This window comes from Taudactylus pleione, unplaced genomic scaffold (assembly GCF_031769625.1).
Source record: "Taudactylus pleione unplaced genomic scaffold, aTauple2 ptg000379l, whole genome shotgun sequence".
Lineage (NCBI taxonomy): Eukaryota > Metazoa > Chordata > Amphibia > Anura > Myobatrachidae > Taudactylus > Taudactylus pleione.
This window is the reverse complement of record NW_028284780.1, coordinates 697,352-720,784: the sequence shown is the minus strand read 5'-3', so window position 1 is coordinate 720,784 and position 23,433 is coordinate 697,352. Positions and strand designations below refer to the sequence as shown.

General features: G+C 41.9%; 1 protein-coding gene across 8 annotated transcripts in view; it reads right to left on the bottom strand.

Moving 5' to 3' along the window:
* The window catches only part of KAZN (kazrin, periplakin interacting protein), a 432,464-nt gene that overhangs the window by 247,344 nt on the left and 161,687 nt on the right, over positions 1 to 23,433 (bottom strand). For 6 of the 8 annotated variants that reach the window (XM_088445398.1, XM_088445397.1, XM_088445396.1 and 3 more), the window contains one exon: positions 13,179 to 13,250. The exons of the other annotated variants lie outside the window; for them this stretch is intronic. In XM_088445398.1, coding sequence (XP_088301524.1) covers positions 13,179 to 13,250 — 72 coding nt within the window. The remainder of the gene's footprint in view (positions 1 to 13,178; positions 13,251 to 23,433) is intronic. 8 annotated transcript variants of the gene reach the window in all.

Below are 23,433 nucleotides of genomic sequence, written 5' to 3'. Positions count from 1 at the left end.
AAAACAGAGGCGTTCTAGTCTTAGATGTTCCACAACAAACGTACGTTCAAATTCTAGCACATTTTCTCTAAAGGCAAATGTTTTTCTAGTGTATTGAGGGTTTAAGGAAAACTGTAAAGCTGAAAGAATATGGAAAGGGATGCACTGCCAGCTTGTTATCAAAGCAAATGTATAGAGTGCTAATTGTAGTCCTTAAAACTGGCACACATTGCTGTCAATCTTGATGCCATCATAGGACAAATAGGGACAAAAAGGAAAGTCTCAGAAATTTGGCTGACTGTTTTTGACAGTTGCCATATATTATGTGTATGCCCAGCAATTGAAAAGTGCCAATGAATGGACAAAACATCATCAAGAATAACTGTCCAGACTCAGTGTAGCGCACCATATTTGTCTTTACATTTGGCGTATTATATGCATTGCAGATGCAGAGAAAAGCCTCTCACATTGTACTAGAGATGCTGGGATGCCGCTTTAACTGAATAGGAATTATAGATCACTGGCAGTTCAGGTGACCTCTTCAGAGGAAAGATTGGACCAATAGATCTTGTGGTCTTCGGTTGAGCATACATACTGCACAATGTGCACCACAGCATTCATGACATCTTCCCATATGACGTACAGCACATCAGATGTGAAGGTGCAATGAACGACTTATGTGAACGCACGATTGAGCATACACACTATGCGATTTGGACAATAGGTCGTTCCAATTTGCCTAAAAATGAAAAATCGTCCAATTTATCGACAAATGTGTACCCCACCTAATACAGCAGAAACAAATCTTAATCTCATGTACAACCATGGATAAAAGTTGAGAATGACAAGTATTGGTTTTCACAAAGTTTGCTGCTTCAGTGGTTTTAGACCTTTTTGTCAAAGGCTTTTATTGTAAATTACATTAAGTTTATGCAGAGAGTCAATATTTGCAGTGTTGACCCTTCTTTTTCAAGACCTCTGCAATTCGCCCTGGCATGCTGTCAATCAACTTCTGGGCCACATACTGTTGAAGCATTTGTAAATAATCAATCACAAGCGGTTTACTAGTGTCAGCAACCATCATCGAACTATTTGTACCAGTTACTTACCACGATTCTTTCAAAGGAGTATCTTGTTCCCTGTAGTAATGTGTTCAAAATTGCGTGAACAAGCCATTACAGTTATTGGCCTATGAATGAAGTAATAATACCTCCATTCTGCCCACTCAGGCTTTAGTGGTAAGGGTTGGGTACGGGATTCCGGCTATCGGGATGCCGTCAATCAGAACACAGACAGCGTCATCCCGACAGTCAAAATCCCGATGCCCAAAGGTACGTAACCATACACTAACTCCTAACCCTCCCTCTCCCCAGCCTAACTCCTCCACCCCACAGCCTAACACTCTCACCCCGCAGCCTAATCCTAACTCTCCACCTAATGCCTAACCCCAACACTTAGTTAGTAGAGGTTAGTACGCTATCCCTACCCCTGACTCCCCACCCTAACTTAGTGGTGATTAAACCCTAACCTCCCCTCTTACAGCCTAACCCTAACCTCCTCCCAGGCGTGCCTAACCCCCATTACCGGACCCTAAACCTAACCCTCCCTGGGAGGGGGGGTGCATAAGCCTAACCCTCCCCCCTTGGGGTGCCTAACCCTAACCTCCTCCCCGGCGTTCCGGTGTTGGGATTAAGATAAGCGTCAGTATTTCAACGCCTATCTTAAGTCCCTTGTCAGGATTCGAATGTCGGTATTGAGACCCATAACTACATCCCGCAAATCTACACTGGTGCATAGCCATGCACCCACTGTTCAGGGCATGCGTAGTTGGAATTTACGCAAGATGAGCTAAGCGACATAGCACTCATTGAGCAACAGCCCTAAGTGGGTCTATTTGCATCATCTATTTACAATGCCGATATGCCTAACAATACTCCAATGCGGGTTTTAATGGTCATTTACACATTTCTCTACATGGTCTGTGTTGTCTCACTGCATATTTCTTTAATGTTCTGTGACTATGTAAAAATGGCAATAACATTTACATCTATAAATAAATATACATTGTGAGTGTTTTGTTTTTATGACATTCTGGTCACTAATGTACAGCTAAGCCATATATATATATATATATATATATATATATATACACACACACACATATATATTTTGGCAGTTACAGCGGTATGAAGGACAGCATGAAATCAACAAAGAGCTGGAGTTAAAAAATAGACAACGTCTCAGAACTCTTATTAGCGGTCCTTTCATCAGATTACCGGTAATAAGAGTTCTGAAAAGTTGTTAAACATTTAACTCCAGCTCTGTTATTTTTCAAGCCGCGCTGTGTGCCGGGAGTGGATTAACAGATAAAAAGTAAAAAGGTAGACAATGTCTAGATAGACATCAGATGTTAGACAGTCAATACGTCGACTTGGATAAAAGGTCGACACACTAAATGTTAATGTGTAAGAAGGTCGACATGTAAGAAGGTTGACAGGAACAAATTGTCAACATGAAATGGTTGTCTTTTTTCCTAATCTTCACCCTAACCCTCCCTCTGGTGCCTAACCCCAATCGTCGGAGTAGGTGCCTGACCCTAACCATCCCTTCTAGTGCCTAACTCTAACCATCGAGGTAAATGCCTAACCCTCCAGTGTATGCCTAACCCTAAACCTATCCCTAACCAACAAAAAAATCATGTGTTGACCATTTTTGGTGCAGACCATTTTCATGTCGATCTTTAGTGTGTTGACCTTTTGTCCAGTCGACCCTATTGACTATCTAAAATCTGGTGCTGGTCTAGACATAGACAGTAAAAAGGTTGACAATCTATAGTCCGGCACCCCTGAGTGCCGCTGTAACTGCAATATATGTATTCCGTTCCTGCAGGGGAATGGTAAGTGGAGGGCACCAGACACAATAATTTGAAACAAACATTGGAGTGCCGGCATTTCTGCAATATATTTTATATATAAAAATATAAAAACTAATCTTACACTAAGCTGAAGTAGAGTAGCTGTCCATGGTGCTGACAAAGCAAAGTGAGATCCAATCAGAGCTAGCAATGTGCCCTGTTGCTTAGCAGCAACCAAGGGAGGGGAGGGAGCCAGGGAGTGAGCAGGGTCACTTCTGAGGCAGAAAGAGTGAGAGACAGCCTCCAATGAACCCATGAAGATGCCCTGATGCAGTCACAGTAAGCCAGGAAGGAGAAAGGGGAGGCATATTTATCACAAATTTAATAAAAACAAACCACCATCGAATGATTTCCATTCAATGATGGCAAACATTGGACCGCCACCATCAAACTGTACAAACACTACCATCGGAACAAAAACATTGATGTTAGTAATCATCGGATTCAGACGTCCATCCCTACGCTGAACCTGCAGGTGGACTCCGGCCACCACTCTTCCACCGTGAAGTGCTCCATCCGTGAACAGGAGTCACCTCCCATGGAAATCTGCGTTGTTCTCGGACAGGGGCACCACGGCGAGGAAGCTTAGAAAAAAATAGGGTACATTATGCAATGAGGACATTGCTCTTCGCCATGTTCGTCAGCTAGGGAGGCATGCGCATAGAGGCTGCGGAAATATGCACAAGAGCCCCATGCTGCTGATAAAGCTTACAGTAGCTGCAATACAAATTTCTCATCCATGATCCTCCTTGTTACAGTGTGTATATTAAAATCAATAATAATTCCTCATACAACTAGAATCCAATATATATATATCTATCTCTATCTCTATATATATATATATCTATCTCTATATATATATATATATATATATATATATTTATATATATATATCTATCTATCTCTATCTATATATGTAATTCACATATTCCAGAGAGAGAGTCAGGTCACAAAACAAGTTTATCAGGGTCCACATTAGCATATGAACAGACTTAGCTAGAGCCTTAGTTCACACATTATAGACCACTTCCTGTCTGAGGCTCTAGATAACACAATAAGGTTTGGGATGCCTTTGTTTCGGTACGACACCTTGCAGGTGGGAGGCTGGTAAAATCAAAACACACAGCTGACTCACTGTTGGGACAGGATTGAAACACCCCCTTTTTGAACATACCTATCAGGTGTGTTCAAGGCGGAGTTGGGTTCACAAAGAGACTCCAGATCTCAATTATACTAACTGAAGGACATGGTCACTCTGACTGTGGCAACCAGACTAGGAAGATGCAACCTCCATCTCTTAGAGACATGGAGAAACTGGCTGTTTATCTACCTGGAGGCTAAGTATACTGTCTCTCCTACCACACATGGCTTACAGGCAAGATGTAGAAATCATGTGTTTTTAAGGGATATGGCTTATGTATTAAGTAGTTAGTATAGTTTGTAGTGATTTATGTAGTGATTAATATTGTGGTTCATAGTGAAATCTTTGTTAACAGCCAGGTTATCAAGCTGTAATGCTTTGGTTATGCCTTAGTTTGTGTTAATCTGTAGTAGACAATATGTAAAAGTTTGCAGTGATTTGGGTTCAGTTTTATACATATGGCTGGCTGTAATATATATATATTAAGTTTATAGGTATACTCTTTCCCCCTTCCTTCCCATGTGCTTGAACAATAGCATAGTCTGAGAGATATAGGTTTAATGTGTGTTGTATTCTTGTGGTCTGACTGTAACATTGTGTAGTTAAGATTAAGATGAAAATTGGGTAAAATATTGCAATCTGTAGATATATAATTGTTTGATATCAGCTGGTGATGAAGGAACCCGTAATTCGGTAGTGGTCAATTACATTGTAATAAGTTTATAAGTAATGTACACTGTTTAGTAGTTTATACTTTCTGAAACATTATATAATGGAATCTGGTTGAAATATTGTAGTATGGAATGTGAATATTTCAGGTTGAATTCAGCTAGTGGTTGTGGTTCCATGGGAGTTGTGGATTGCGAGCCATATTGTGATAGTATTGTGAAGTTATGTATTATAGTTTGGGGATTTTATAGTTCAAATAGATTTGGTATAAGTACTAATTACAGTGAGGAAGGTAGTCTGCAGTTTGTTAAAGATGGCTACCTCCATGTGGTGTGAACAAAGGAAATTCCATGTGCTCCACGTTTCCCCATTGAATCATGTGCTTGTTTCAATGGAAGTTGTGAATTACTAGTCTTGTGATCATAGTTATAATTCTACCCAGTTTTGGTGTTGTATAGTACAAATAGGTTGTTATAGGTATTATAATTATGATCATTAATGGATATATGATTTACAGAAGTTACAACATTATGCAAGTTTTCTTACTTTCAAAATGGAGTGTATTATGGGAGTTTTCTTAATGCAGTTTGCCTAGGGATCATGAGGCTTGCAAACAAAGGAAGAACATGTGCTTCGGCCCTTCCCCCTCCCCACGGTCTAGTGGGTACTGGATGAGGTCTGTTGTAGGATGGTATTGTTGTATATTGGAATCAGCTTGTGTTGTACATGTTGGAATATTAAATGGTGCAGTGTTTGCCTGATGTGTTGGCATATGATATTCAGCTTGCATATTTAATTAACCATGGCATTATGGGAGATTTCAATGAGGGTTTTTCTAACTTTCAAAATGGAATCCATTCCTAGCACATCCCAGTGGCCGGGCCTCAGCCAGCTGTAGGGGTTGTGGTGACACTGGTAAGATGCCGACTGCGGGCATGAGTGAGAAGCAGGGGGTTGTGGTAAGATGCAGAGGCCTGTGGTGTGATCAGGAGGTTGTGATAAGAAAGGGCATGTGGTGAGATGCAAGTGGCTGTGGTGAAATATAGGATGCTCTGGTAAAATGCAGGGGGCAGTAATGAGTAGCAGGAGGCTGTTGTGTGATGCAGGGGGCAGGAGTACAGCTGGCCATACACCAGACCAACTTTCCTCCAATCATGCAACTAGTTGGTTGTTTGGAATGATAATCCAGTAATGTATGGGAGTAATTGACAATCAGCCATTTGCTCCCAAACACCGGAAAACGGACGAAAGCTGTTGTTTAGACAACTTGCCTGAATGGCCTTTTTTGTGCTTTCTGGTGTTTGGGCGCAAACTACTGATTGTCATTTGCTCCCATACATCACCGGATTTTCATTCCAACCAACAAACTAGTTGGATGGTTGGAGGAAAGTTGGTCTGGTGTATGGCCAGCTTAAGAAGCAGAAGGCTGTGGTGAGATGCAGCAGACTGGTGACATGACATAGGTTGTTATGAGATGCTGTGGTGCGATAAAATTGCTCCCGTGCGAAGCCAGGGCAGGTCGCTAGTGTGTGTGTGTGTGTATATTCCTTACACACACACTATATTATATATATGAAGTCACTTCACACCCTGACGAAAATACAATAAGAGCATTGAAACGGCTTAAACAAGCAGTGTTTGTCAATTTGTTCCCGAGTGCCGCCGCGACTTGTCTTTTATGGATGTGTGGTCATGAGGATTCATGCTTACATTGGCAGGCACCGGACCATCCAAGTCATCACTCCATATGCCGCTTTTGTGATCCTTGATAGAGAGAGATATATATATATATATTTACAGACACACACACACACATACACACGCAGTTAATATGCTCAGCAAATTTACATACTGATGCAACCATGTCAGCATATCACTGAATAATTTCTCGTTTACCTCAAATATATATTCTGTTGTCCCAATTACACATACTTTAATAGATCAGGTTTGTTCTTTTAGCAAACATTTGTATTTTATATATAATCCTCTAACACTGGCTGTCACACGGATAATCTGGCAAGAATAAGAACTGCATCTGCCCCTGTAATGCACCCTGGGAGACAGCTGAACTGACCACACAGATTGTACAAATTGAAGCTTCACAAATCCAGAGTAATGCAAAGATCCTGCATGGAAACATACATAATACTGTATGTAAACATACAGACCAAGATGAGGAAGAGACCACGACTTATTACTTTGTTACATTAATAATTGCAACACAAAATTAGCAGAATACAGATTTATGAATATAGAATGTTAATAACCCCCCCCCACACACACACAATATTATTATAGCAGTAGAGACTGAAAATTCTCAATTTATAATATATTTGTAGTGTAGCTTAATGTATATAGTAAATACTACACAGAGGTATAAAATACTACACAGAGGCATAAACACTTTAGTGTTAATAGAGCTCAGCAGGTGTTGAGAGAAGCGGAGCCTGTGGACAATGGGTTCCTTCAGCCTGATTTACTGTGCTTGGCCACTTGCAGGGGGTTCTGCAGTGCAGGATTTTTGCAGACACTGGAGACGTGTAGGTTCCTGACGGGCTGAAATGCAATTTAAACCTTTACCATCAAAATGACAGCAAGGTAATATTTTCATCTCCATTCAGACATAAGAAGGGTTAATTAACACATGAACAATATTAACTCATAGAGACATCTAAAAGGATGCTATTAAGTCAGATTTTTATAGAGAAGCAGGAATGGCGAGAAGTATTGTGAATTAAAACAAAACTTTAAAAGGGACATATTTAAGCAATATTATACAAACATATGCTTTGTGTTGAATAAAACAAGGCTATTCACGTCAGAGATCCGCTAAAGAACTGTTCTAGTTTGTTAAAGCCAAGCAAGAAATTTCCAATTATTAAAATGACATTTGCCCAGTAAGAGCACTGTTCGATGATGATTATGATGATGATTATTATATATAGTCAGGCAAGATCCCCTTTATGTGTATCCACATTTTAAAGAGCCCTCTTCCTGTTTGGTCCAGCCCATGAGAACCTCTCTCCTGCATGTGTGATGCAGATCATACGGACATATTGGGAACCACAAGTGGAGAGGAGGACCCCAACACACTGAATTAAATGACTGCTGGCTCTTGACTGGATGGTCACAGTACTGGGCCAAATACAGAGCTCACAGTCATTTCAGTCGTCATATTAGATCCAATGTCTCCCACAGAAGAAGCTCCGAATTCAGGACAAAAAGGTCAACAACTGCTATACCGAAGTGCAGGAGTTTAATGGGATGGGCACTACCAATTGCCGGGGATGACTTATGACAAGCATGTGAAGTTTGGCAGCACCATTACAGCTTTAAAAAAGGACAAAACTATCCAGCAATGAACAAAAAGCTACTGATCTAAAATAACGACACAGGAAACAAGAATGGAAGAGAAAAGGGTCAGCATTTTCTTAAATTAGAAAATTAGAGAGGTATGGGGGTAAAGGAAGAATGGCCAGAACTCATTAACGGTCTACACCCAAATACCAAACAGGCCTAGATGAGGGCTAACTGCTAGCCCATCACCAACAACTCAAGGTATCACACTCCAAATGAGAAGAAAGAGTCCATCTGGCAGTGTTACCACCTTTTTCAGATTCCCAGACAGTGGGCATGGCCAAAACTACAGTACTGTTGCTATCATTTTGTTTGGGAATATCTCAGGACATTTTCTTACAAGACTAATGAACAGACCACCATTCCCCCTGACACACTACATGATTATATCCTCCATATTACCCAACATAGACCTCCCCCCAACCCCATGTAATATTACCCCTACAGCATCTGTTCCCCCTTACTATGGCATAATACCTCACACAAAGGCAGCATACAGTATGCACAGGCAGGTCCGGCAGGCTATATATAATAATTTATTGGGTGCTGTCTGCAGGCTAGGCTAGCATGACTTGCATTGTGACACTGTAACAAAACAGTGACTGTAACTTACCTGTCACTCCTCTGGTCAGCAGATCATGAACTTGAACCTCCTCTCCTCCACCACCATAGACTTCTATGGGGTTGTGATGTGAAGTTTCATTTTCCAGAGCTTGCTTCCAATGGGCAACACCTTTTATAGATGGTGTTGCCTATGGGTATCTTAATGCAGAAATCCCCTAAACGGTGGGCTTTAGGGTCAGCGTGCACTGCTGGCATTCGAGGAGGAAACGTGCCGCATTGTCATTTTCAATGTATACGGAGTAGAGCCAAGAAACAGTTCAGTGATCCCAGACACCCCAAGTCCGGAAAAATCAAGCAGGGGCGTAACTAGCAGTGTGCGAGCAGTGCTGCAGCACAGGACCCTGTGAGCGAAACAGTCACTGTCTCACAACACCTGCTTGTGGCTTGCAGGGTGCCTGGAACCCCACCCATAAATTCAACCCTAAACCATACCTCCCAACATTGCGAAGTTTAGGATCAGGACCACCGCGCACGTGCCGAAAAGGGGGTATTGCCTCGCAGAACTCCTGCCTTTTCATCACTCTGGGGGCAAGCACTCCCATAAATGCTGGACTGCACCCAGGCTCTCCCTGCACAGTGAGCAGATGCCGTGCGGATGCGCACGGCATCTAAATAGCAGAGAAGTGGTGAGAGTTAATTCCCTCAACTTTCTCCATCGCAGGACACTGTGGCCCATGGGAGGAAAGGCGAGACAGTACCTGAACAGTGGGACAGTTGGCAGATATGCCTAAACAAACACCTGGTAGACAACCTACCCAGCAAAAAAAAATACTGTGAGTATGTAGTAGATCAGACGTAATGGAGGCAATGCACGATCAGGAGCACATTAACCCCCCCCCCCATCATCTGCCGCCACCGCATAGTATAATAACCCCCCACACTCAGTAACTTGCGGATATCACTGCCCTAGAGGCCACGTACCCACATCTCCGGAGGAAGTATTTCCAACACTGCAGCGCAGCCACGGAGAGTTAGCAGCCTCCTCCCCCAGTCTCTTTTCCTTTGATTGCCCTGGTGATGGAGCTAGGAGGGGGATTTGCACAGAAACCCCCGCACAGAGTGTAGTGAAACGGAGCATGACTCACAGGCAGTCTTGAGTCCCAATAACACATCTGTCCCGCCTATAATCCCCTCACCAGACATGCACTCCATATGAGCCTATTTACAGACACATTGTGTACAGTGCTCCTCTACAGTAGGAATGTTTTACAGAGGCAATAGTAACGGAACCCAGGGCCAGTATTAGTATTAATACTGGTCTGAGCCCAATTACTGAACCTCTGTAAAACATTTACAGCTGCAACTTGAAGTCAGCCATGGGATGGATTTTGTGGGATCCGGCCACAGGCCCTCTGGAACCTGCCGGGCCCTAGACAGCTGCATTGGTGACTTTGTGGCAAATCCGCCCCTGGTTCTAGTCTCAGTGAGAAGCAGAATAAAAATAGTGCTAATTTTTCTATCTAACATCTATGGCAGGGCTAATCAACATGCAGCCCTCCAGTGGCTGTGGGACTATACATCCTAGCATGCAATGCAATAGTTTTGCATGGTATGCTGGGATGTGTAGTTCCACAGCAGCTGCAGGGACCACATGTTGAATACCTCTGACCTATGGTTTTCTAAACCTTCGAACAATACGTGAAACAGTTTCATCTAGCAGTTTAAAAAAACAAAAACTAAAAGCTACTGAAATCCAACCCTAATGCAAAGAATGTTAAAAACGTTAGCCTGTCAAAACTGTAAAAAGCTATTAAAGTATTGAAGCAGCATTTTTTCTAGCAAAATAAAAAGATCAGAAATGCTAAAGAAAATGTTCGAAGCATTTGAAAGCAGCAAAAATGTATTACTTAGAAAAAGCAGGTGTAGCACCAGCCTGAGAAACAGACATCTAGGGAGGAACATTTAGATTTACTACTGAACTTTCAGTTGGAGTTTACATATTATTACAGATATCAAAAAAGTTCAATGCGCAATGTTATAGTCTGGAAAATGCGCTCCACTTGCTTTGTCCCAAATTTGACTTGAGTTCACAAGCATTAAAAGTCAGAATATGATTATGGAGCTCTAAGTACATAAGGAGCTGTAAGATGGGTGGTACGGCCAGTTCTGTACCACAGGGTGGGTGAGTTCTAGGGGCGGAACCTGCCATGCTCACCCGCCCCCGCAATCTCTATTGCCGGATGCCTGCTGCTATGCATGTTAGGATAGTGGTGCGCCTGGCTCCCGCCAATGTTCTTTCTGGCCCAGGGTGCCAAAATATCTAGTTAAGGCTCTGAGTACATCATATATAATGCTGCAGGTAAGCTTTAAGAATACATTCTGAAAGGGCTTTTAAAAGCCAGGACAAAGTTTTATCTATGCTTTGTACAGGTGATTTTCCTACGCCCTTGTGTGCGAACTCCAAAGAAAAATCTTTGTTGGGGAAATTCATATAAGGTGTGTCAGGCCTCTCTCTCTGCTTGTCTCTTTTCATCATTATTCAAGAAGAAAGTGATTACTCCTATTATAAAAATAACTAAATTCAAACACAAACACTCTCTGAAATTGCTGTACCATCACTCAACTCCCTTGCATGCCTATACTCACTCCACATGCTTTCCTCATACAACCTAAAGGACCCTTATCAGACAGGCTAATAACACTCCAAAGAGACTGACCTGACAAAGGTGAACAATTATTTGAATAATGCCAAATCTGAAAGCCATCTGCTACATTTGACACCAATTTCCACTATTCTATAATATGTAGGCCTCCAAGACACTATACTATCCTGGTTTTTATTTTACTTATCAAATCGCTCTTTCAGTGTTAGGGGTCTATTTACTAAGTAGTGTTAGGAGACAGAGTGAAAAGTGATAAGTCAGTGATAAGGTGGCAACCAATCAGCTCCCAACTGTCATTTTTCAAACACAGCCTGTGAGATGGCAGTTGGGAGCTGATAGGCTGGCACCTTATCACTTTTTACTATCAGCGCCCAACTGCCATCTCACAGGCTGTGTTTGAAAAATTACAGTTGGGAGCTGATTGGCTGGCACTTATCACTTTTCACTCTGTCTCCTAACACTACTTAGTAAATAGACCCCTTAGAGGTCTATGTACTAAGCAGTGATAAGTGAGAGAGTGAAAAGTGATGTCTGTGATAAGTGCCAGCCAATCAGCTCCCAACTGTAATTTTTCAAACACAGCCTGTGAGATGACAGTTGGAAGCTGATTGGCTGGCACTTATCACTGACATCACTTTTCACTCTGACACTTAAAACTGCTTAGTACATAGACCCCTTAGTACTTCTGGACACGCAGTCTCCACTTCCTCTATTAGTTGGAGTACACAAACTTCAGTTGTAAATCCTCAGCTCTTTTCTAACTATACTACTACTTTTATGAAGCCATTATGCTGCTTTGCTTTTACTTATCCTGTCGGTATATCTCTCGCATTGACTATTCTCATTTCCCTTACCTGTATTCCCCTCAACAGAATGTCAGCCCTACATTCTATTTTGATCACAATGGCTAGATGGATATTCTCAGAACATATTTTTGTCCATGCTACACTCTATTAGCCCCTACATTATTTGTGCATACTTCATTGAACCCAATATAAAATTCTTCTAAAGATCATAAAAAGCCATCCACAAAACTGCACCAACATACAACCTGTTCACTGGTCTCAAAATTATTCCCAACCTATCTCTTCTGCTCTGCTCAAGATTAGTCTCTCTAATCCACACTCATCACCTGCTGCCATTCCTACTTATAGAATTATTTTAGGCTGCAGCCCATTATGCAGAATAACAGCTCACACAAGTTTCCTCTAGCCTCCATGCATTCCCTGAAAAGTCACCCCTTCAGGAAAGTTTATTAAAGTTAGTAACCACACCCTCTCGTAATCTCTCAATTATCTCACCTCTACACAGTTCACACAAAAGTTACATGTGTTCTCTTCCTATAATCAAATGACCATCTGAACCCCAGACCAATATAGCTAACTATTTTTCACCCTTGTATTTTGGCTGGACCAAAATGCAGTATGTTGCTCTTAACCTCATGTATCAAACTCCTATGATCCATATAGATTATAAGATTTAGCAGGACACTCTTAACTTTTATCTGTTAATACCCAGACTCATTATTAATGCATTTATTTCCAAATATAAACCACTACACAATATGCTGGGACTATGCAAATAAATTTGAGTAATAACTCTAGACAGTACTGTAAACCCTAAATCCCCAAGAAGCTAACAGTGGTAATCCAAAACCCATGACATTTGGCGATACAGCTGCACAAAAGGAGGAGAGTGGACAACAGTCATTGGAAGAGGTTTAATCAGGGAATTAAGAGTTGTTACAATGTATATGTAATTTCCATACTTTTAAAAAAGCATTGCATTAAATATCAAGACAATCATGCAAGTGAAACCAAGAAACCCGTTGCCCATGAGAAGAAGTTCCAAGTAATAAACTACTTAATAATAAAAGTCCAAAGCTACTTACAACCATTTGTGTATTTTTCTTGCATTTGTAGCGTACCAGATCCGCTCAGCTTCATTTTGCCATATTCCAGACCTATGGATAAGCAATGGGGACCAAAAATTTTGTTTTAGTAATCTGTGACCACGGTGTTTAATCTATTTAATACTGCAGAAATCTCCTACTGTATACACTAATATACACATATATAAAACACTTGCATATGGATCTATAAACCATTCTGAGGACTAGAGGTCAAACATCAAGAATATTTGGTACACTCACCTTTATATTATAGGTTGAAAAAAAAATAATAAATAATAATAAGATTATTTAGCTAGCTAGAACATGGTAATTGGGAAATCCATTTAAAAGTATTTGCTCAATATAAAATCTCCAATTCAGGACAAATTGACCTTTAAAGAACTTACTTAAAATACAGAGGTCTCCTTCAGATTTAGAATTCTCCCCAGGTAGCTTTCTGGTGGAATATCCATTTCCTGGTAACACTCCCCTACCTCACCCAGAACTGCTGCAAGTGTGCACTTCTATGCATACTTCAAGAGGTAATATTCAAATGATTGTTAACATGACGTATAGTGTGCACTGAAAGCAGTTATTGACAGGTGTGAAACAGCCAGCCAGATACTTTCTGCCCACATGCCTTGTTCCCTTGTACAACTGAGCTTGCTGCAGTTTCAATACCAAGTAAGCAATGGCTGAGAGACAGTCATGGGTAGGGTCAGCCACTGAATTGCATCTGGGACAAGGAGTGGATGGCTTTCTAAACGGAAGAAACCCATTTAATAAAACTATTACATGACTACATAATGTTTTCATAAAATAAAACAAATTTGTAACAATAATAATAAAAATGGAAAGTGGAGGGGATGCCCATACAACCAATCACATTATAGTTACCGTTTATCTAGTACAGACTAGAAAATGGTAGCTAAAATCTTAAACATTTTGGTGTTTATTCCTTCTAAAGTAATGTGGGTAGTTTCCTTACAAATTATTAACTTATTATACAAGTGGGGGAAAAAAAAACACAATATAGTGTACTATAACATAAATCTGTCCACCGCATTGTGCAATGAAAAGAATTGGGCTTTTCTTGTATACATTTGAAGCAAGGATAATTTTACCCATCAAGGCACCTTTCCAAATCAGCAGTTTTTCTTTTGAATGATAATTCCAACAGGAAGTCTTGTTGAAAAAGGTACACAGTACTGAAACACATTCAGGAGCCTAATCTAACCTTCCCCTCCCGCAGCCTAACTCTAACTCTCCCCCCTAACCCTAAAGCTGGGTACACACTGAGCGATGTGTACCCAGCTGATATGTATATCGGATCCTGGGGTGATGTAGTCAGTATCCATGTGTGTGCAGGATGCCAATAGCCGAAATACAAATGCCGGAATCCTGACAACGTTGGGATCACAACACCAGAATCTCGACCGCCAGCATCTCGAAAGTATCGGGGGATTAGGCTTAGGCACTAAGTTAGGAGCTTAGGGTGAGGCACCTGGCGAAAGGGAGGTTAGGGTTAGGCACCAGGAAGGGAGAGTTAGGGGTAAGGGTAAGTCTTACCTTACTTAAGGATGTCGGGATACTAACTTTCGAGATGCTGCAGTCGGTATTCTGACCAATGGTTTCCCGACTGCCAGGATCCCATACCCAACCCATCCTGGGTACACATCAGAACGATGTATTGAACAACCACTAGTTCTGTCCTTCATTACACTGCATGGACCCACATGCAATCTTGTCAGGTTTCATGTGCAGCACATCAAAGCTGGTGACGTTGCATGAGACCGTGAGAGCGCACATATCATGCATACACAGTGCAGGATATTCACCATCGTTCCGATTTGGCCAAATAGTCTGCACATCTCTCCAGTGTGTACCCAGATTAACCCTCCCCCTAACCAAAATACTTACCTCTGCAATCTGTCTGGAACCTGACATCCGGGATGCTGCTGTCAGTAATGTGAACGTTGGCATCCTGACTATTGGGCTGCTGACTACATCCCAGTACAACATCTGGCTTTTGGATACTCTACTTCTTCCTCCTTCTGGAAAAGGATAATTACACCTATTATTTTCATTACACAAAAGGAAGGACTGTTTTGTGTTATAATACACTCATGGGAGATTTATCAAAACTTGGAGAGAGAAAGTACCAATCAGCTCCTTACTGTCATTTTTTAAACACAGCCTATAAAACGACAGTTAGAAGCAGATTGGTTGGTTCTTTCTCTCCAAGCTTTGATAAATCTCCCCCTATGTATGAGGCTTTTTATTCATATGTATAATTTGATTATTATTCAACTATAAGGCCAATCCAATTACCTGCAAATGGTGAGAGTTGCTGCTGCCACAGCATTAAAACGCCGGAAACTGATCTCCGCACCCCTTGCGGCCTGTTCTCAGCCCGAATTCACTCAATTTTGCCCTAGTTCAGGCTGCTGTAAAGTGCGGCTATTGCTGCGTTAACTCGCACCTGCGGTGTATTCGTGGATAATTGGATTGACTCCACAGATTGTCAAGTGTCACTTGCAGATTCTTGCTGCATTGGTCGGGTGTATTGTTTGGAGGATATGGAAAAAACATTAATCTTTACTTTTTAATCTATCCCTAAGATTGAGATTTCTGGCAAAAATAGAGTAACTAATGTAAAAACATCTAAAATTAGATTTTAGAGTTTTGCTATTGGCAAAGAGGAACACTAAAATGGCATTAAATACAGTAGGTCACTACACAAAAGTGCCAATAGTCATGGGATAGATGCCTAGTATCATGTCGGACCCCCTCTAGCACGGCGAAGTGCAGCAACTCGACATGGCATCGATTTCACAAGTAGACAGAAGACTTCTGTAGAGAGGTTGACCCATGCAGTCGGGATAGTTTCTCAAAGCACTCAATAGTAAAGAATATTTAGCCGTAGCTAAAGAAGAAGAAATTCCCTTTTTGGGGCATTCATTAAGTTTTTTTTTTAAAAACGGTTAAAGAAATGTGGTTTATATTAAAATATACCTTTTATTTCTTCTTATAAAATACTGGGGTGGTCAACCTCATTGTGGTGGTAGGTCTGCCCTTTAGAGAACAGTTTCTAATCAGAAAAGTGGCTTATAATAAGCGTATTTTAATGTAAAACAATAGTTTGGCAGCAAAAAATATTAATAACACTCAAATGTGGTCGAAGGCAATGGAGATAGATTCAAATGCATTTCATACTCATATTGGGAGAAAGTTTAGAAATGTCTCCCCACACCCATACACTTAATGGGTGATTATTTAAATTGTTGTTGTATAGCAAATATATTGCATGTTTGTCTTGAAGATATCTCCCTGCGTCTCAATCTTTGCACATTCAGAAGAATAGATGTACACCAGGGAAGGGCTTTGTAGTGGCAATAACAAAGACGCAGACGCAAATGTAGCAAAAAAGACGCAAGGAAGGCAGTGACTGCCTCAGACTCGGGGCCTGATTCTGTAAAGATCGTAATTGCAAAGCTGCTTGCAGCCAGCTTTGCAATTGCGACCCTTGCAGCTATGGTAATGCAGCAGGAGGCATTACGCCTCCTGTGCATTACTTAACCGGGCAGCTTTGTCCAACGTAGCATCAGTTAATCTGCATACCATTGGCAGGCTGCGGTGACCCATGGGGTCCCGCAGCCGGTCGCCGCAGTTTACAGGAAGAGGCCATGAAGAGGCTGGAGATACTGGCTTCTTCCCTCCCCCGCAACGACGGTGACACGCCCCAGTTTTGGGAAATGGAAGGTATCGCCGTCCCCTCCCTGCCCACAAACAGCAGCAGACTGTCAATCACTGACAGTCTGCTGCTAGTTTTCGTGCGGGCTCGCAGACCTGTTCTGCACATGGGTAGAACGGGTCTGGTGCCTGTGCAGATTCCCGAACACTAACGTGCACTGCTGAATCAGGCCAACAGTTTCATGCCCTATGAGGGAGTATCTCGCATCCATCCACAGACCCCGCCCCCCTTAACAGACCCACCCCCATTAGGGCTTAATTCATAAATTTACAACAAGGGTTCATAATGAAACTCATCGGATCTCTGTATTTCTGCAGTATAATCAGGATGTAAAGTCCCACTGCGGAGAATACTTGCCGACATTTACTTGGAGGAGAAGCAGGTGGGAGGTGTTGGGGATGGGACCAGCCGGGTCACGTCATTAAGCCCCGCCTCGTCACTGTAATTTGCTGCGAACAGCGCATTTTTATATAAGTGGCGGAGACTAATGACGCTAATCTAGTGGTTCACAAACTTTTTTGAACCAAGGCGCCATAGTGTATCAACATTGTTTTCACGGCACCCCTAAGCCAAAAGTTTATTGAGAAATTCAGAAAAAAAAAAAAAAAAATTTAGTAAAGCAGTAATATGAAGTAAATTGTGATTACATCTAATCCTTAGGGTCAGTTATGTAGTGGGGGACAGGTTTGCGCTTCTGTGTGTTCACATATTTACATTACATTGACCATAAATAATTTTATTTGGTGCTGGACCACCAACCTGAGGCACCCTTGCAAGTGTCCCAAGGCAACCCAGGGTGCCATGGTGCACAGTGTGGGAACCACTGCTCTAATCTCATAGAATGACATCATTAGGTCACGCCCCCTATTCGCGGACCTGCCGATCTGCAAAAAAAATTAAAATTTCTCCCCACGTCACTAGGAAGTGGGCAGAATGCAGGAGAAGTGCCTACCTTTCCGGGGGCTTACCGCGACTTCCGTGAGGGTAGGCGTGTATGTCTCACACATATTTGATGAAGTCGGGCTAAACAGTTCCTCTTGGCTCTCCTGGACCCGTAAGACACTGCCAGCGCCTGGCGTCTATGTTGCGTCTTTTTTTCCCGAAAATGTGTCTAAGTCGCAATTTGATGCGACTAGGACGCACCAGGAGACTGTGCAGATTAAATTGATATGTGATACTTGTATATTTGTGTGCGACAGAGTCTCTCAATTAGCCTGTGAAGTGCTACGAGGCAACGGCTGCAGCTTTTCTCCACACAAAGTTCCACTTACAGACTCAATTGCACACAGATACACAAGTGTCACATGTCAAATTAATCAGCACAGTCTCCCGATGCATCCTAGTCTCATCGCATTGCGACTTAGATGCTTTTTCAGTAAAAAACGCTAGCAGAGTTGCACGGGATCTCACACCAGGCATATCATGCTGCATGGCATATTGAGGCAAGAAAATCAAGAACACATCTGTAAAGGAGATTTCAGAAGCTTTATTCTGGATTTCAATGATCTAGACAATACCCCAGAATGACAACGTGTAAAAAGTTTTTGAGATTTTTGCAAATTTAATTAAAAAAAAAGCCCCACTAAGAAATCACAAGTACATAAGTATTCACGGCCTTTGCCACGAAGCTCAAAATTGAGCTCAGGTGCATCCTGTTTCCACTGATCATCCTTGAGATGTTCCTACAGCTTAATTGGAGTCCACGTGTGGTAAATTCAGTTGATTGGACATGATTTTGAAAGGCATACACCCATCTATATAAGGTCCCACACTTGGCAGTGCATGTCAGAGCACAAACCAAACATGAAGTCCAAGGAATTGTCTGTAGACCTTCGAGACAGGATTGTCTTGAGGCACAAATCTGGAGAAGGGTACAGAAGGTCCCAATGAGCACAGTGGCCTCCATCATCCATAAATGGAAGAAGTTCGGAACCACCAGGACTCTTCCTAGAGTTGGCCGGCCGTCTAAACTGAGCGATTGGGGGAGAAGGGCCCTGGTCACGGAGGTGACCAAGAACCCGATGGCCACTCTGTCAGAGCTACAGCATTCCTCTGTGGAGCGAGGAGAACCTTCCAGAAGGACAACCATCTCTGCAGCAATCCACCAATCAGGCCTATATAGTAGAGTGGCCAGATGGAAGCAACTCCTTAGTAAAAAGCACATGGCAGCCTGCCTGGAGTTTGCCAAAATGCACCTGAAGGACTCTCAGACCATGAGAGACAACGATTGTAGTCTTTGGCTTCAATGCCAGGCGTTATGTTTGGAGGAAACCAGGCACCGCTCATCACCAGGCCAATACCATCCCTACAGTGAAGCACGGTGGTGGCAGCATCATGCTGTGGGGATGTTTTTCAGCGGCAGGAACTGGGAGACTAGTCAGGATAGAGGGAAAGATGAATGCAGTAATGTACAGAGACATCCTGGCTGAGTGCTCCAGAGCGCTCTTAACCTCAGACTGGGGCGACAATTCATCTTTCAGCAGGACAATGACCGTAAGTACACAGCAAGATATCAAAGGAGTGGCTTCAGGACAACTCTGAATGTTCTTGAGTGCCCCAGCCAGAGCCCAGACTTGAATCCAATTGAACATCTCTGGAGGTATCTGAAAATGGCTGTGCACGGACGCTTCCCATCCAACCTTATGGAGCTCGAGAGGTGCTGCAAAGAGGAATGGGTGAAACTGCCCAAAGATAGGTGTGCCAAGTTTGTGGCATCATATTCAAAAAGACTTGAGGCTGTAATTGCTGCCAAAGGTGCATCAACAAAGTATTGAGCAAAGGTTTTGAATACTTATTTACATGTGATTTTATTTTATTTTTTTTATTAAATTTGCAAAAATCATAAAAAAAAAAAAAACTTTACACGTCGTCATTATGGGGTATTGTGTGTAGAATATTGGAGACAAAAATTATTTTATTCCTTTTTGGAATATATAAAACATAACAAAATGTGGAAAAAGTGAAGCGCTGTGAATACTTTCCGGATGCACTGTATTGCCTGACAACTACCTGAAGAAATATATTTTATTACTTTTATACTAATAATATAAAGAGATATTATGAAATAAATAGAATTGCAAATCCAGCTAGCAGGAAGATGCAACAAACTCGGAAATACCACTTAAGCAATGCTCTACACCCAAGTAGCTTGATTCCTAACTAAATACAGTATTGTTGTGACAGGACTGGTCTTGTTCTCAGCTGAACATTTGGTAGACTGATGCACATGAAAATAGATGCTGCAATACACATCTGCTAGATGTTTTCTTTTACAATCTGAATGCAGTGAATTCACTTTGTGTTCAGCAAATTGTGGATTGCAAAAAACAATTGAGTCTATCACTTTTTTTTTTTTTTTTAAAGTAAAAAGTTATAGGTGTTTATTGAAGGGTTGAATTAGTGCTAATGGTCTTCCTCTGAGTTAAATAATGTTTTACAGTAGTGTGCCACATTAAACTTGCCAGCCAGAAGGTGGTCTATTATGTAGCAATTTTTTATTAGTAGTTCTGTGCAAGTTTACAACTCGCACCCTATTACATTGTGCGAGTTGTAGGTCATTAATGGGAAAATCTCTGGATCTAGAAGTTTGGGCCCTGTGAAAAGTGAAAATGCAAGTTTAGTGTGAGTTTGCATGTTTTCGCAGCAAATTACATATGCATATTACATTTCACCCATGAGCTCTAAAACCAGAGCAGCATCTTCCAGAAGTTTTGGCTTAATGTAAAATCGATGTCATGTGCTAAAAAACTGATCCTCAAAGTCTTCCTCTTACTTTACAATTCCAGAGAATGAATAAGCAGGGATCTGCAAGTGATCCAGATGCAGATAAGCGCTGTAAGATTGTGGGGATAGTGTGTGAGAGTTATTCGGCTATCTGTAGTGCACAGGAGAGGAAGTAACGATTAGTGTGTCAGGGGCAGTGACTGCAGGAAAACACAGGGTTAAAGGTGGAATTACAAGACAAGGGAGGTCCAAGGGGCATGGAAGGGGAGGCGACTTTGAAGGACAAAAGGCTGATGCATGGACTCATCATCCTCTTTTACAAAAAATCATTCCGGAAACCGGATCACGTGGGACAGGATAAGTACCAATAGCTGGGGCCTAGTTTGGGCTGATTGTTTAAATATCCATTTTGGGCTTACACTGTTTTCTCTAGGGGTTTAATCCTTACCTCTGCGCATCTGCATTTTAAGCTGCCCTACCACAATTCTCAGCTTTCATTTCCGTACCTTCCAGGTCTCACCCCTTTCCAAAAAAAAAAAAAAAAAAATTAAAAGTTTTTAGTCTTTCCTTCTTCTTTTCATCCCGTAAACCCAGTCTCTTTCTTCATACCTATTTCATACTGTTTTACCTTATCTGGGTTATTTGCATCTTGTAACATCAATTGCCGTTGTTTCATAATATCTGGGGATTGTATTTTAAATTGTTATAAGTTAGGGTTTGCATAGGGTAACATCAATTGCTGCATGTTTGTTTTATAATCGCTGTATATCGTAGTTTAAATTGTTAAACTGAGGTTTGCATTGTGTAACAGCAATGGCTGCAAGTATGTTTGAGAATAGCTGTGTATTGTAGTAAATTGTTAACTAAAGCTGGCCACACATCTAAAGAATATCTGTCCAACCAGCCAACTAGTTGATTGATTGGAATGAAAATCTGGTAACGGATGGGTGTAAATGATGATCAGCAATTTGCTCCTAAATGCCAGAAAACAGATGAAAATGGTCGTTCAGATTAGTTTGTTAAATGTTTGATCTAAACAATTTGTTCCAACAACAGTTTTTGTCCATTTTCCGGCGTTTGGGAGCAAATTGCTGATTGTCATTTGCTTTCATACCTTACCAGATTTTCATTCCAACCAATCAACTAGTTGGATGGTTGGACAGATAATCTTTAGATGTGTGGCCAGCTTAAGGGTCAGATTCTCTCTAGTTACACTATAAACTATAATTTATAGTTGGTTAGGCCATTTGCTCAAGCAACTTTATGCTCCCTAGCCCCTCTCTTCCTTAATAGCTATTATATTTAGTCTTACTTTATCAGAATTATTCGCATGTTGTAACATCAAGTGCTGTTATATAATGGCTAAGTATTATAGTTTAAGTTGTTAGGATAGATTTTGCATTCTGTACATAAATCGCTGCATGTATTGCAGGGTTGCCTACCCTCCCGATTCGGGCGGGAGCCTCCCGATAAACGGGTGCAGCTCCCGCCCCCCCGGAAAGGCAGGCAAGCCTCCTTGCCTGCCGCTGATCTCCCGACCCCCCCTTCCCATTACCTGATAAACCCCAGCAGCAGGGGGGGCGGTGACGCGATTTGCGTGATTTTGGCACCGCCCCCTGCTTCGCAATGCCTTTTTTTCTGCATTTCTATTTCCGCTTTAGATACCACCCATTTAGAGGTTTACTTTAAGAATTTAAAATAAATGTCTAATCATTCAATCCTTTATTACACAAAATGCCAACAATGTCTGAGTACTGATGTAAGCCACACCCACCTACAATGATTGGAGAGTTACAAGTTATAGGCAGACCCCTCACACACACTGTCATCCTTGACAAAGGCCGATTTGGGTTGAAACGCGTTGGCTGAGACATTGTCAGAGACAACATTCTACCTGGAAATCAGTGGCAGCAATTCACCCTAGCGAACACATACTCGGGATCCCGATCACGTGACGGAGGACGCAGACGGAGACCGGAGTTTCACAAGGACAGACAGCGAAGCACAGGAACAGAGGATTAAGACAGTGAGTGCTTCCTAGGAGGTGGGAGGACGATGCACAAGTGGTCAGACCAGGCAAGATCCCAGCAGTGGAGGAAGCACCCGGTGTAAGGTTCACATACCTGAACCGGCGTCTGCTTCCTCCCAAGACACATGCACATCCTAAAGGTTGGAATGAGCGGCGTGTACTTCTAATGAAGCACATTCCCTGATCAGATCCACACTGGTTGTTAGCACGGTCCGGGACATACCAGTCAGACCTACACTCGTCCCCCCATCTAGCCCGAAGACATCCCAGGCAACGATCTCACACAAAACTACTACAATCATCAGAGACAACCAAAACATTTATCCATTCCCTATAAATCACGGGACGCCGTGATCTCTATTGACAATCTATCTTTTATCATAGTTCAAGATACGAACAATCTGTATCATACAAATATACAGGATAGACTCCATTAACTATTCATTCATCGCACTACTCAATTTTTTCCAGCGCTGCCATCCAATACTGATCACACAAACACCTATACCAAGTTTGTGCAGTTTTTTACCAATAAATTAGAGTATTATCCTACCCATCATTTGCATGTCATTTATACGGTATTGTGTTTCTGAAAGCAAATAGCAATACAGTACACTCCTCTCCCCCATTGTAGGTTCATATTCTCTGAATTTCAGACAGGGGGGATAGTAACATGCCACAATATCACACATTGTCATAGGTGTAGCGCTTGACAAAAACCCCTTTTTCAGTATATAGAGCGATATTAG